At 43.8% G+C, this 15,700-nt stretch overlaps 2 protein-coding genes across 2 annotated transcripts; both read left to right on the plus strand.

Annotated features, from left to right (window-relative positions):
- On the plus strand, positions 1-906 carry LOC128421758 (olfactory receptor 5V1-like). The gene has a single exon (XM_053404941.1). It carries the CDS (start codon positions 1-3, stop codon positions 904-906), a length of 906 nt encoding a protein of 301 aa, XP_053260916.1.
- Positions 907-7,933: 7,027 nt separating this feature from the next.
- Positions 7,934-8,896, plus strand: LOC128422897 (olfactory receptor 1020-like). Its single transcript, XM_053407517.1, has one exon. It carries the CDS (start codon positions 7,934-7,936, stop codon positions 8,894-8,896), a length of 963 nt encoding a protein of 320 aa, XP_053263492.1.
- The last annotated feature ends 6,804 nt before the right edge of the window (positions 8,897-15,700 follow it).

Genomic DNA, 15,700 nt, shown 5'->3' on the forward strand with positions numbered 1-15,700 from the left:
ATGGAATTTGTCCTCCTGGGTTTCTCCGGCATGCTAGATGGCCAGAGATACCTCTTCTTGGCATATTTCACCATCTACTTGGTGACCATCACAGGTAATGTCATGATCTTCACCCTGATCCAGCTGGATTCCCATCTCCACAGCCCCATGTACTTCTTCCTCAGCCACCTGTCCTGCTTAGATGTTTGCCTCTCGTCTGTCACGGTCCCCAAAATCCTGGTGAATCTTTTATACCAGCAACACACCATCTCCTACAATCAGTGCATGGCCCAGATGTTCTTCCTGATGTCCTTCACGGGGGCAGAAGCTGTGCTGCTGGCTGCCATGGCTTATGATCGCTACGTCGCCATCTGCAGGCCGTTGTACTACTCAGGCCTCATGAACGCCAAGGCTTGCTCCCAGCTGGCCACTACCGCATGGGTTTGGGGCTTCCTCCATTCCGCTTTTCACACCGCTCTGAGCTCCAACTTGCACTTCTGTGGGCACAACCAGATCGGGCACATTTTCTGTGACGTCCCCCAGTTGTTGAAAATTGCCTGTGGAGACCTGTACATGAATTTCATGGCGACTCAGGTAGCCAGCATTTTCATAGGACTATTCCCCTTCCTGGCCATTGGCCTCTCATACTTCTACATCCTCTCCTCTGTCTTGCGGATCCCGTCCAATGCTGGCAGACAGAAAGCCCTTTCCACTTGCGCCTCTCACGTGATCGTGGTCACCCTTTACTTTGGGAATGGACTGGTTAACTACAACCAATTTGGACAGGGCTACTCCTTGGAGACAGGCACTCTGATCTCCACGATGTACTGCATTGTCCCCCCTGCGTTGAACCCCCTGATCTACAGTCTCCGCAACAAGGAGGTCAAGGGAGCCCTGAGGAAGCTCCTGGAAAGCCAGAAGAAATGACACACTTCTTCAAGCAGATAGTGATGTCAGAAATGAGACTCTCAGTGTTCCCTGGCTGCTTAAGACTTGCAGGCATGCTTGGATGGTAGCAAGCTGTGGGATGGAGATCAAGGCAGACCCATCCACCACAGCTGGTGCCAGGGTAGCCCTGCCAGAGCCAAGGCATACCCCTGGCATTTGCCTGGCCACAATGGCCACCACAGAGGGCAGCCCTGCTACCTTCATGGCACAAGTGTTGAACAATTCCCCCATCTTGTCTTTTGGGTGGAACAGCGGGAGTGGAACTGTTTGTAAGTGAATGAACGAATGAATGAATGAATGAATGAATAAAGAAACAACAATCTAAACTCTGGCACAGAAATGTTTATGTATATATATTTTTTAATGGAACTTTGGAATCCTGATATGGTGCACAAATCACCAATATCTCTTGCCCATCGATTGACAAGAGCTCATTTTCCCCACGTAGTTGCCATAGTTTATACATTTTTATTGTGTGTGGTTTTTTAAAAAAATAATTTTTATTAAGTTTCCATTTACCAAATTAAACTTATCATACCAATTAGTCCAAATTACATCAATACACATAATAAAGTCCAAATGTTTTCCAAATTATAATTTTTTTGTGGGGGGTACCCATGCTTCGCGATCAGCCGGAGCCCAATCATCTATATTTCTGCTGCTTTCATGTTTACAATGATGTTTTCAGTCCCATCTTCTCAACTCTTTGTCGTTACTCATTTTCGTTTTCAGTCACCTCCGAGTTCTCTCTATACATTTTTATTGTTGCATGTCTCATGTCTAAAACACTCACGTTTTCAAAAATGTCAGTGCTCAGCATCACTAACAAATAAGTCCAGTCCAGTACTGAGACCCACAGTGCTATTTATTTATTTTTTGGTTTAGTCATGTGTGAATATATGTGGGGTTTCATGTATAGTCAAACCCTTGATGGCTAATAGCCTTGGATGGTAACTGGGTATTCCATGTTATTGGAATTTAACCATGCCGCTAGTGCCCTTAACCTGTCTTGCTGAGAACTTAAAAGAGTTGTTATGCAGTAATTTGATCAATTTTGATTTCTCCGAGTTTCCATTTCTTTGACAATCTTGATTTCAGCTCTCAACATTTCCACATCGTTTTGCAAGTTTGTGAAAAGTTTTCTTGAAAATTCATCAGGAATTTAGTGCAAATCTTTGCAGATATACACTATGTCATTGCCTAATATGCACATTTATGCGATTTCCCTAATTTAATGCTTTCTGTGTTATTTTCACTGGTACATGAATTTTTATGAACATTTTACTCTAGTATATCCATTTTTCACACATTCATTGGCTGGAGAACTCCATTGCAACATTTGTAGAGGTGCAAATTTCAATGTATGGATCTGCATTTCATGTTGTGTCTCGTTTCAGGGGTGCATGTGCAGATTAAGTGGCATAGTTCAGAAGGCAGAAGCTGGGAAATACTGGATGGGGAACAGCTAGGAGAAGAAAACACTGGGAGGGAGAGGGTTAACAGATTCACTGTCTCTGGACAGCATTCCTCCACTCTCCCCAAGGTCAAGAAGAGCTCAGAAAGGGTCAGAACAGAAAGCACAGAAAGTACAGAGGGTACAAACTCAGATTACAAGACGTAGACGTGACGTAGATTAATAGGGACGTATGGAGGTGGGATCATTAATTGGGAGCACCACCATTCCTAGGAGATGGAGATTCTCCATTCCTAGGAGAACATTCCTTTGTTCTCTCGCTGTGGTTATTAAAGTTTCCAACTGGTAGGAAGACTCCTTTTCCTTTGTTCTGCTTATCTACTGCCACGGGGGAGGAAGCCAGTTCCCTGAAGCCTGACACCCATGTAGGCCGCCTTGAGCTCCTTGGAGAAAAAGATGGGATCAATCAATCAATCAATCAACAGTGGGTCAACAGGAGAGGAGGCACAAGTGGCCCCTGCACTCTTCCATTTGTTGACTTATTCTAACACCTATGATAGATCGTAAGAAAGCAACTCTCTCCAGCGTCACTGGATGAAGGCCAGGTTATTTCTGTTTTGGGTACCATGCTTGAATGTAGGGGCGTACCTGAGGGTTGGCCAGGTTGGTCTCTGCCAAAGGCCCTGGCCCAGGGGAGCACAAAAATTGTGCCTCTCCCCTCTTGCTAGGAGCCCACCTGCCTGTCCATGCCCTACCTGGGCTGATCCTCTGGGCAGCCAACATCTCCTTGCCAAGGTCTTCTCTGCTTGAATGGGATTCATAGAGTAAGAATCTGCTTTGAAAGTCTACCACAGTAGGAAAATTCTTAAATAAATAGATTAAGACTAGTGGTTTTTCTCACGTGGTCCCTGATTGGCTGCTGCACAGACGACCTTCGCTGCCATTGGATGGAGTCTCTACAAAGTTCTTCCCCAAGAGAAACTCTTGATTTCTCTCTGTTTCTCAGTTTTCAATCTTAAATTCAGTTTTTCACATTTCCACATTAGATTGTGGTTGGTGGTTGTTTTGTTAAAGACTTCATGAAAATTCACCAGTATGTTAATGCAAATTTCTCCTATGCTCTCCTTCTCACTAAAGAAATGCTTTTTCCATCTCTTTTCTGGAAACATATGCCTACTTATCCACGCGTATTTGTATGCATTCCCTGACTGGACAGCTGCATGGAACTGCCATTAGAACAGGGGCAGGAAACAGAGGGGCAGTTGTGTTACTGGGAGTCTCTGAAAATCTCGCAAAGCAGTTCCTCTTCCAGTGATAAGGAAAGCCCCACCTCCAGTGAGGAAGAGGTGAAAGGACCAGAGGGTGCTGGTGGGAGCCTCAGCACCGCTCCTGGCCAAGCCAGCCAGGAGGGAAGCACGCCCCTTCCATCGCCCACCCTGCACAGAGGTCTAAAGCGCAAAGAGGGAAGGAAAAGGCTGGGCGTAACAAGACTTTTATGTTGGGGGAGGTCCAGGAAACAAGCACTCCCGGATTCTGCTAGCGATTGAGGCAGACATGAACTTTGGGGTTCTGCACTGTAAATAGTTTTGCACCTAAATAAAACATATAAGAGACAGATCGGAGTCCAGTCTGGTTACTCGTGAGCAACCACCTTTGCCATCTGACCCCCCCCCAAAAAAATGGAAAAGTGTGAAATTAAATGAAAACTAAACTGACTTTCTTCCCCATTTTTAAATAAGAGCCAGTCCTTTTTGATTTGAACATTGCAATTCCCTGACTCCCTTGGGTGCCGCCCAATACCCTTGTCATCAGCATTTTCTGCCAGGCGAAAAATAAAGCCCAGAGGGAGGGGTGTCTTTTCCTGGGCTTCTTGATCTCTCTTCCTTTCGTTGCAAATGCATGTTCTTCAGGGGCTGCTCAAACAATAAAAACCTTCTTTCTTGCCAGAGCTGGGTCCATGGGCAAGACACAGCCAGGTGTTAGGAGATGAGGTGGTGCCTGAAACACAGTCAGAAACTGAGACCTTTTCTTCGGCAGAACATGAGCCTGGTTTGCCTCCAGTCCTGGCACTGTGGAAGGTGGGGACCCTGAAATCCACAAACCCCCTCTATCGCCTCTCACCTTCTCTGTCCCTGGGACTGTCCCTCCTGTCTGGCTCTCGTCCCTGGGTCACCTGGAAGCAGCATCTGAATCTGACTTTCTCCCCACCATTTGTCTGACTCTGCAGCAATCACCTGAGTTCATGCAGCAGGAAGATGGCAGGTGAGGAGCAGAAACATAAGGGAACCTGCGCAGGTTCCATCTGCAATGGGGTCCGGAGGAGGAATTGCTTGTCTGTGTGCACTGGTTTGTTGAAAAGCATGCAAACTGGGCATTGTCTGTGCAGGATGTTTGAATCAATATGGGAAAGGGGAAATAATCCAGGCTGCCTGATTTACAGCTGGCTACAAAGCGATTCCATGTTCTGTGCAGAAGAGGAAAGCTTCAAAGTGTTCAGAGTGTTCAGCGACCTGCTTGAGTCGGATTCGCTGTGTCCAGAATAGAGATGGGCAAATCTTTTATGTAGTGAACCACCCTGAGATCTGGGGGGGGGGGTATACAAATTCTATTTCTAACAACAAGCACAACAATTCTAGTGCAAAGTTAGTGTGTGTTTTTTTTGGGGGGTGTTCTTTTTTGTTTTTCCAAATGTACACCTTTTTGCAAAGCAATTTCCCCCAATACAGTGGTACCTCTGGTTAAGAACTTAATTCATTTTGGAGGTCCATTCTTAACCTGAAACTGTTCTTAATCTGAGGTACTACTTTAGCTATTGGGGCCTCCCACAGCCACCGCACCACTGCTGCACAATTTCTGTTCTCATCCTGAAGCAAAGTTCTTAACCTGAAGCACGATTTCTGGGTTAGCGGAGTCTGTAACCTGAAGCGTCTGTAACCCAAGGTACCACTGTATAACACATGTTTGCATGTTATCTGCAGTGTGTGTGTGTGTCCATGTCCACAGACCCAGTATACACATTTTTGTACACATTACTTGACAGGGGAACAGCACTGAAGTGTGAAGGGTGGCTGGATTTCAGTTTGCATGCTGTTTCAGAAGGAGCAGATTCAGTAGGCTTGCCTTTTAATAATAATAATAATAATAATAATAATAATAATAATAATAAATTATTTATACTCCGCCCTCCCCAGCCAAGACTGGGCTCAGGGCAGCTAACATCAGGTATAAAAACTATTGATTAAAATACAACTTAAAAACAGGAATAAAATACAACTTAAAATGCAGCCTCATTTCAGTGGAAGCCCAGATCAAAAACTGTTTGGGGAGAGAAAACGTCAAATCTTCACCAAGGCCAACTATCCAGACAGGTCCTACGTGGGCCAGAAAAAAGCCAGGGAAGTCCCCAAATAGGGGTTCCATCACAGAAGGAAAAGGAAAGAGGGGGAGGGGAACTGAATCTTAGTATCTCCCGCAACCCTAGCCCAGAGTGGTTTTATGGTTCAGCCTTATTCATCAGCTGTAGGTTCAGGACAGACGCGTTCAGGGCGGCTTCTCACAGTGCATAAGCAATTTATGGCCTTTGCTGCCTGAAAAGGCCACAATGGCGTTACCTTAAACAACTGCAAAAGGAGCTTAGATGCAATTAAAGAAGCAGGGAAAGTATATCAAAGACTATTAGCCAGGGTAGTTAAAAGTTAGAGAAACGTAACATATCACAGAAAAACATCTGCTGGGGAGAACTACTGCCTTAGTGTCCTGATGGTCAACTTATTTGGTATCATCCAGTTAGCTACTTTGGGATGAGCCCATCTGTTAATTTCCTATATTTTTTGCCGATATTTCTGTTCTGCTCTGCAGTAATCTGCTTTTTATTTAAACAAATCCCCCCTCCAACTACATATTTCAGTAATATTTTTTGATAGGACAAATGGCAAGAAAGGAGATTCAGACTTAACATTAGGAAGAACTCTCTGAGGACAAGAGATGTTTGACAGTGGAACGGACTCTCTCAGAAGGTAGTGGACTCTCCAACTTTGGAGGCTTTTAAACAGAGGCTGGATGGCCTCAGGGATGGATCAGGGATGCTTTAGCTGAGATTCTTGAATTCCATGTGGTTGGAATTTGTTGTTGTTTAGTCATTTAGTCGTGTCCAACTCTTTGTGACCCCCTGGACCAGAGCACGCCAGGCACCCCTGTCCTCCACTACCTCCCGCAGTTTGGTCAAACTCATGCTGGTAGCTTCGAGAACACTGTCCAGCCATCTCGTCCTCTGTCGTCCCCTTCTCCTTGTGCCCTCCATCTTTCCCAACATCAGGGTCTTTTCCAGGGAGTCTTCTCTTCTCATGAGGTGGCCAAAGTCTTGGAGCCTCAGCTTCAGGATCTGTCCTTCCAGTGAGCACTCAGGGCTGATTTCCTTCAGAATGGAGAGGTTGGATCTTCTTTCAGTCCATGGGACTCTCAAGTGTCTTCTCCAGCACCAGAATTCAAAAGCATCCATTCTTCGGCGATTAGCCTTCTTTAAGGTCCAGCTTTCACTGTTTGGAATGGAATGGTGGTTGGAATAGAGGACCCTAAATACTAGCTCTTTCCCAATTCAAATCAGACTTCAAATTCAGGCAGTTACTAAACCCATCTCTTTTGGCCTCAGTTAAAATGATGACCCTTACAGCTTTCCCCCAAGTTTCCCCCATTGTGGTCTCAGACGAGATTTTCAACAAACCTGCATTTAATGTTCTTCTTTTTTCATAGAAGAAACCTACATAGTAAATCCCAGCTAAGTAGTTGGAAGCAGGGTCCCCCATCTACAGACCTATCAAAGCAGTTTCCAAATGCATCTTCGTTATCTAGGCAAATATGAGCTGCACGTCAAGATGGAGACGTGTGGATTCAAGAGGTCCCCACTTGGTTGCTCTTTCCTTGTCCCCTCACAATGTAAATACAGTGGTACCTCGCAAGACGAAATTAATTCGTTCTGCGAGTTTTTTCGTCTTGCGAATTTTTCGTCTTGCGAAGCACGGATTCCCTGGGTATTAACGGTTTTAAGAAAAAGGAAACAAACTCGCAAGACATTTTCGTCTTGCAAAGCAAGCCCATAGGGAAATTCGTCTTGCGAAGCAACTCAAAAAACGAAAAACTCTTTCGTCTTGCGAGTTTTCCGTCTTACGAGGCATTCATCTTGCGAGGTACCACTGTACTGGCATTCAGCCCTTTAATCTGTGTTTATATGCAAGTTGTTCATATGTTCCAAGTTTGTACAAGTCTTCAATCCAGTCGTAGAAGGGAACCACATTTTTATTTTTCCAATTCATCAGCAATTTATTATTTTTGCTGTGGTAAGGGCACAGAGTCCACCCAAATTGTCCTTTTCTAAGGTTCCATGTGCTGGGTATATAATTCAAGAGGATGTTTTGCTCTGCAAGTGTAAGGTTGTTGCATACAGTTATGTTGATGGTTTCAGTTACCTTCTGCCAAAAATCTTTTAAAAAACAAACAAGCCCACCTCTGCCCATGATTCCACATGTGTGTTCAAGAACGTTCTTCTGCCCACATTGATCTCTCTTCCTTGCCGCTCTCTTCTCAGAGTTGACCTTGATGCAGTCCATGGAAGGCAGCAATCGGACGCTGGTGGTAACCGAATTCATCTTCCTGGGTTTCTCTGGGGTCCAAAAAGGTCAGTCCTTCTTCTTCCTGCTCTTTCTGACCATCTACCTCTTCACCCTGGTGGGAAACTCCATGATCTTCACCCTGATCCAGCTGGATTCACGCCTCCACAGCCCCATGTACTTTTTCCTCAGCCATTTATCCTGCTTGGACGTCTGCTACTCGTCCGTCACAATCCCCAAGATCCTGGTAAACTTCTTGCACCAGAGACACACCATTTCCTACAACCAGTGCATGGCCCAGATGTTCTTCCTGATGACCTTTGCAGGGACTGAGTGTGCCCTGCTGGCCGTCATGGCCTACGACCGCTATGCCGCCATTTGTCAACCCTTGCGCTATGCTCACCTGATGAGCAGACGAGTGTGTGTCCCTCTGGCTACCACTTCTTGGATCTGGGGCTTCCTGGACTCTGCCATTCACACTGCATTGGCTACCAACTTGACCTTCTGTGGGGCCAACCAGATCCACCACATCTTCTGCGATGTCCCACCACTGCTGAAGATCGCCTGCAGTGACACCTATGTCAACGAGATGGCCCTTCATGCAGCAAGCATTTTTGTGGGGATCAGCCCTTTCCTCCTGGTGGTCATCTCGTATATCTTCATTCTGTTGGCCATCCTTCGGATCCGCTCTAACACCGGCAGGCACAAGGCCTTCTCCACTTGCGCAGCCCACATAGTTGTGGTCATCATCTATTTTGGGATGGCCAACGTCAACTACAACCGCCCAAGCGCAGGCTACTCCTTGGAAGTGGACACCCTGGTCTCCACACTCTACTGCATCATCACCCCCATGCTGAACCCCCTCATCTACAGCCTCCGCAACAAGGAGGTGAAGGAAGCCCTGAGGAAGGTTTTGGGGGGTCAGAAGAAGGGATATAATTCCCCTCACTAACAAGTGGTGTGGAAGTCAGAGCACTAGATAATCATTTGAAATGTACATTAGCAGCACCGTTCCGTATTCTATCAGGCGGGTCTCTTTGCTCATCTGTTCCAAAGGTGCTCTGAGCATTGTACAAAGTGCAAAAATATTGACACACAAGTAGCATGCTCCCTTCATCCTTATAGGACTTATTTAGCCAGCTAGCGCTGGTGATCATATAATGTTTATTGGATGGATTCCCCTCCCCAAATTGATTTTTGAGTTCTGAATTTATTGTTATTCATGTTTTATCCTGTATTTTATGCTGTTTTTTGTTGCATCAGTTAAGTGTTTTAAATTTGTTGTTAGCCACCCTGAGCCCGTTTTTCTGAACAGGGAACGGCGGGGTATAAATAAAAAATTATTTATTCATTTATTTATTTATACTTAGTTACGTGTACACTTTAACCATTAAGTGAAGGAGATTTGACTATATGTTCTGCATTGTACACCAATGTATAAGCTCAAGACAAGACTCTTGATTTTCTGTTTACTGTTGAGGTGTGTATAATTAAGCTCCTAATCACTACCCTTCCCATCCCCATCCAGACCTTTTGTTTGTTTATAGCATCATTCTGTATTATATTGTATTATTTTTTAAAATTAAGTGCCTTTAGTATTTTGTAAGCTATCCTGTACAGTTATTTTGATACTCTGTATCTTTTAAAAACATTATTAAAAACACACACACAATTTCCCCTAAAACGTTCCTCAGTTTTTGTATGTTATTTTCAGCAACTTATGCCTTTTTAGCCACGCTTTACCCTAGTTCAGACATTTTTTCTGCACGTTACTTGGCTGGAGATTTGCATTGCAAGATCTCGGGGATGTGCAAATTGAAAAGGCGGGCTGTGCTTTGATTCCCGTATTGCTTCAGAAAGTGTGAATTAAATGGAGATTGAATAGATTTTCTTCCACCTTTCCTAACCAAGAGCCTGGCTTGAACACTGGTATTCCCCAACCCCCTGGGACCCCACCCTTCGCTCACGACTCCAAACTTCTCTGCCAATTAAAAGAAAAACCCGAGGGGGGGGGGAGAGAGAAGAGAAATATTTTTCTGGACTCCTTGATTTTTCTTTCTGCTGATGCAAACGTGTCTTCTTCAGGGCCAGCTCAAGCACTCAGTATAAACCTTATTTCCTGCCAGAGTTGGAACCACACAATACAAGAAGGGTGCAGCTTAGTTTTAGGGCCTGTGATTGATGCTTGAAGAGCTGGGGACCTTTTTTTGGGAAGAACTCCTGCCTGACTCTCCTCACTGGGTTACCTGGAAGAAGCATCAGCATCTAAAACTGACTTTCTCCACATCTTTCCAAAGGCAACAGGTGCCCCACCATTATCCATGCAGCAGGAAGGTGCCAGGTGAGAAGCGAAGGGAAATGAAGGTGTCCATGAAGTAGCCCTCAGACCCAGGAAAGGTTTCCTTTGTGATGGGGGTGGGATAGGAATTGCTCATCTGCATGCACCACTTTGATTGAAAGCAGGGAATTTTTTTAACTGGATGGTGTCTAACATCATTCCAGAAGTTTAAACCAGAAATCATGCTGGGAAATGGGGGAATAATCCAGGCTGGCTGGTTTAAAACTGAGCACGAAATGATTCATTTTTCCGTGCAGGTCAGGAAAGCTGTGAAATGTTCACAGTGCTGGATTTGCTCTGTCCAGAGTAGAAATGAGCAAATCTCCAAATTTCAGTTTTGCTCCATTTCCCATTTCGCCACTCTTAAGTTCATTTTCCTACATTTTAACAGCAGTTTGGAATCTTTGCTAAGTCCTCACGAAAATTCATCAGCATTTTAGTGCAAAGCTCTCCTAATACACTCGTGTATACACTCGTGTTCGTTTGTTGCAATTTTGCAAAGCAATTTCTCCTTGTACGGTGGTACCTCGGGTTACAGACGCTTCAGGTTACAGACGCTTCAGGTTACAGACTCCGCTAACCCAGAAATAGTACCTCAGGTTATGAACTTTTCTTCAGGATGAGAATAGAAATCGTGCGATGGTGGTGCAGTGGCAGCCGGAGGGCCCATTAGCTAAAGTGGTACCTCAGCTTAAGAATGGTTTCAGGTTAAGAACGGACCTCCGGAAGGAATTAAGTTCTTAACCCGAGGTACCACTGTATAATGCATTTTTGCATGTGTTACTTGACCGGAGAACTGTATTGCAAAATTCAGGTTTCATAGGGTGCCTGTTTCAGAACCTTGGAAACAGTGCAAATGAGGTGTGTTTGCCATTGAATGCAAATCTAATGCACTCCCTATCCCAAGCCCAGAGTGATTTTATGCATCAGCCTTATTTATTGCCCGTGGATTCAGGACAGTCGCTCGCCACTCTTCACCCCTCCAAAATAACTGCTTCTCACAGTGTATAAGAAATTTTTGGGTTTGGCTGCTTGGAGATGCTGTAATTCCCCTACATTAAAAAGCTTTAAAGTGGGCTTGGGCAGATATGGGGAGGAGGGAAAGTCTATCAATGGCTATTAGCCACGGTAGCTAGACTTTAGCCAGAGGTCACGTGGCCCTGAGGAGTATCTGTTTTGGAGGGCTATTGCTCAAGTGTTCTGATGGTCAACTTCTCTGGCAGAATCACTTTGTGAAAGGAGGAGGTTTGCAGTTTGTAGATTGCACATATTTTCTACTGATAATTCTCTTCCATTCTGCAGAAATCTGCAACTTTAAAGAGAAAAAAACCCCTCGTAATACATATTTAACTACGTACATAACACATCAGGCCATTTCTTGGAACAATGGGCCAAGACTGACTTCTTTAGGCATCCCTAAGAGAAGGATTCTGAACTAGACAGACCTTTCGTCTCATCCGGCAGGGCTGGTCAGAGAGAGGGTCATGAGAGCCTCAAACAGCACTCACACAAATTTGTACTGGGTGCTCTTAGGATAAGATGCAAATATAAACCATATATTGATTACAGTGTCTAACGATACAGAATTTAATTTGTTTTATAGCTAAACATTTTGGTTCCACCTTTCTTAGTTGTGACCATTGCAGGGCTTTGAGGCTGCCATGCTCAGAAGGGCTTCATTCACGGAAGCAAGAAATGCTCCCACGGCCCTTCAAGTTGACACCATGTCCCTCAGGCACATCCAGAAGTTCTCCCTTTTTGCTACTCTTGCTGAATCTCTTGGCATCTCTGTAGTCTGACCAGCTGTGGTTCTCAGAACAATGTTAGCAAAAGGGAGAACTTCTTGATGTACACAGTGAACACATTACAACTTCATGGGCAGAAGACTTGTTCAAATTTATTACAATAATCAGCTGTGAAGCCTTCTGGTCCAGGGGCTATTTTTTTTAAAAAAATATCTCACTGACCATACTGTGGAGCTCAGAGATCATTATAGGAGGCTGGTGCTTATCAGAATCAAATTGGGCTAGACATCATTAAATGCTTCAATAGCATCATTTTGGGGACAATCAGATGCATGCAATTTCTCATACAATTTTAAAAAATTATTTGTGACGTTATCAGATCCTATTATCAGTTTATCCTCGTTGGTCTTTAGTTGTTGGACCCAATTATTCTACTGTTTATTTTTAAACAAATATGGTCACGATCTGCCAGCTTTGTTTCCTTTATTGAAGACACACTGTCTATCAAATCAGCTTTTTTCTGTTTGAGTGCAGTTTATGAGATCATATTGTTTTCTCTCTGCTTCTGCTCTTCTCTAATATTGTTTGTAGAGAACATAGCTATGTGTTTCATTTCTTTCTAATTGTTGCATGCCTTCTCCCTTTGTTTTATTTTTTCAAGTATGAGTCTTTTAAAATGATTTGACCTCTCATTACTGCCTTTGAAACATCCCATATAGTTGTTGTTGTTGTTTAGTCATTTAGTCGTGTCCAACTCTTCATGACCCCCTGGACCAGAGCACGCCAGGCACTCCTGTCTTCCACTGCCTCCCGCAGTTTGGTCTAACTCATGCTGGTAGCTTCGAGAACACTGTCCAACCATCTCGTCCTCTGTCGTCCCCTTCTCCTTGTGCCCTCCAACTTTCTAATAATAATAATAATAATAATAATAATAATAATTTATTTATTTATTTATACCCCGCCCATCTGGCTGGGTTTCCCCAGCCACTCTGGGCTGCTTCCACATGAATATTAAAAACAGTACAGCATCAAACATTAAAAACTTCCCTAAACAGTGCCGCCTTCAGTTGTCTTTTAAAAGTAAAATAGTTGTTTATTGCCTTGACATCTGCTGGGAGGGCGTTCCACAGGGCAGGCACCACTACCGAGAAGGCCCTCTGCCTGGTTCCCTGTAACCCCACTTTTCGCAGGGAGGGAACCACCAGAAGGCCCTCGGCGCTGGACCTCAGTGTCCAGGCTGGATGATGGGGTTGAAGACGCTCCTTCAGGTATACAGGACCAAAGCCGTTTAGGGTTTTAAAGGTCAGCCCCCCCCCACTTTGAATTGTGCTCGGAAACATACTGGGAGCCAATGAAGATCTTTCAGGACCGGTGTTATGTGGTCTTGGCAGCCGCTCCCAGTCACCAGTCTAGCTGCCGCTAGGGTCTTTTCCAGAGCTTCCTTTTTCAAAATACAGTGGTAGGAGCTCGTCCTACACTCAAGTAGGACCCTGGCAGGGACACATGCCTGACTGGCATGTTCCCTCCCTCCTGGTCATTCAGGAGTTTTAAAAGCTTTCTTCTGCCCAAACATCACAGCGACCAATGGCAACAGACATCGGCACACTTAGGGATCAGCAGAGTCTTTGCACCTTGCGTAACAGACCTCAGCAACTCAGCATTTTGGCTAATCTACTGTATTTACATATAAACACACACGGAGCACTGCAAGATGGCTCCCTCTCTCTCTAGCATCAGACAGCAAAGAGAAAGAACAAAGGACAATAGTCCCACTTCACGGAACACAGGAACACAAACATCCTGTCTCCGTCACTTCCCACTCTGTGGATTCAAAACATACACCGTCATGTGAAAGACAACAATCCCATGACTGCAATCATGGAGCAGAAATTCTAACACCTTGGTTCTCAAACACCTCGGTAGTCAAACAACTTGGAACCCAAACACTGCAAACCCGGAAGTAAGCGTTCCAGTTTGTGAACTTTTTTTGGAAGCTGAACTTGCTCCGTTTTGAGTGTTACGCTGAGGTCTGTCTGTTTTTGCTATTTATTTTGTGTTCTTGTGGCTCTTTTTTGTTTTGTTTTTGTGACTATGTGGAACCTAGTTCAGCTACTGATGGATCGCATGACTGCAGTACATTGTTTATTGCTTCCATTTTATGGATCAATGGTGTCATTAGATAGTAAAAATCATGTTAAATTGCTGTTTTAGGGGTTGTTTTTAAAAGTCTGGAACAGATTGATCCATTTTGCATTACTTTGTATGGGAAAGCCTGCCTTGGTTTTGAAACACTTTGAATGGACTTCTGGAATGGATTAAGTTTGGGAAAGAGGTGGATTTGCCCTGCCAGACCTTAAACTCTATTATGAATCAGCAGCATTCTACTGGTTGAAAGAATGGCTGCTTCTTGAGAACACAGACATTTTGGATTTAGAAGGTTTTAATAACGTTTTTGGGTGGCATGCATATTTGTGGTATGACAAGGTTAAAGCACACAAAGCATTTAAAAACCATATTGTCAGGAAAGCATTGTTTAATGTCTGGATAAGATATAAGGACCTACTTGAAAATAAAACCCCAAGGTGGTTGTCACCGATGGAAGCGAAGGCCCAGAAAAAGCTCAATATGGAGGCCAAATGGCCGAAATATTGGGAAATTCTGGAACAAGAAGGAGATAAATTGAAATTGCAGTTTTGAGAAACTAAAAGATAAAGTGTGAGACTGGCTTCATTATTATCAAATAAGGGAGGCCTACAATTTGGACAAAAAAATTGGCTTCCAGGTGGAAAAATCAAAATTGGAAACAGAACTGTTAGACTCCAAAACTAAGATACTATCAAGAATGTATAACTTGCTGTTGAAATGGAATACGCAGGATGAAACGGTTAAATCTGCTATGATTAAATGAGCACAAGATGTTGGACATAACATTATGTTTGCTGACTGGGAACAGTTGTGGACCACAGGTATGAAATTCACGGCATGTAATGCCTTAAGAGAGAATATTATGAAAATGATATACAGGTGGTACATGACACCAGTCAAGCTTGCAAAAATCTACCATTTGCCCGATAATAAATGTTGGAAATGTAAAGATAATGAAGGCACATTCTTTCACCTTTGGTGGACGTGCCCAAGGATCAAGGCTTTCTGGGAGATGATATATAATGAAATGAAAAAGGTATTTAAATATACCTTCCTGAAGAAACCAGAGGCCTTTCTCCTGGGCATGGTCGGCCAATTGGTGCCAAAGAGGGACAGAACTTTCTTTATGTATGCTACTACAGCAGCAAGAATACTCATTGCAAAATATTGGAAGACACAAGATCTACCCACCCTGGAAGAATGGCAGATGAAAGTGATAGACTACATGGAACTGGCAGAAATGACTGGCAGAATCCGAGACCAGGGAGAAGAGTCGGTGGAAGAAGACTGGAAGAAATTTAAAGATTATTTACAGAAACATTGTAAAATTAATGAATGTTAAAATGATGTCGGAATGAAATGAAGTGGTTTTAGCAACAAAGTTAAAAAGGAATATGCAAAAAGGGGTTGTCAATAGATGAAAATATAAAGTTATAATATGTTAAGATAAAGAATTAAGATAAAAACAAAGAGGGAAAGGATTTGCTGAATTAACCATTCAAAATGGAATACAAAAAAAGGGAGGTGT

The sequence above is a fragment of the Podarcis raffonei genome, chromosome 10 (assembly GCF_027172205.1).
Source record: "Podarcis raffonei isolate rPodRaf1 chromosome 10, rPodRaf1.pri, whole genome shotgun sequence".
NCBI classification, from domain to species: domain Eukaryota; kingdom Metazoa; phylum Chordata; class Lepidosauria; order Squamata; family Lacertidae; genus Podarcis; species Podarcis raffonei.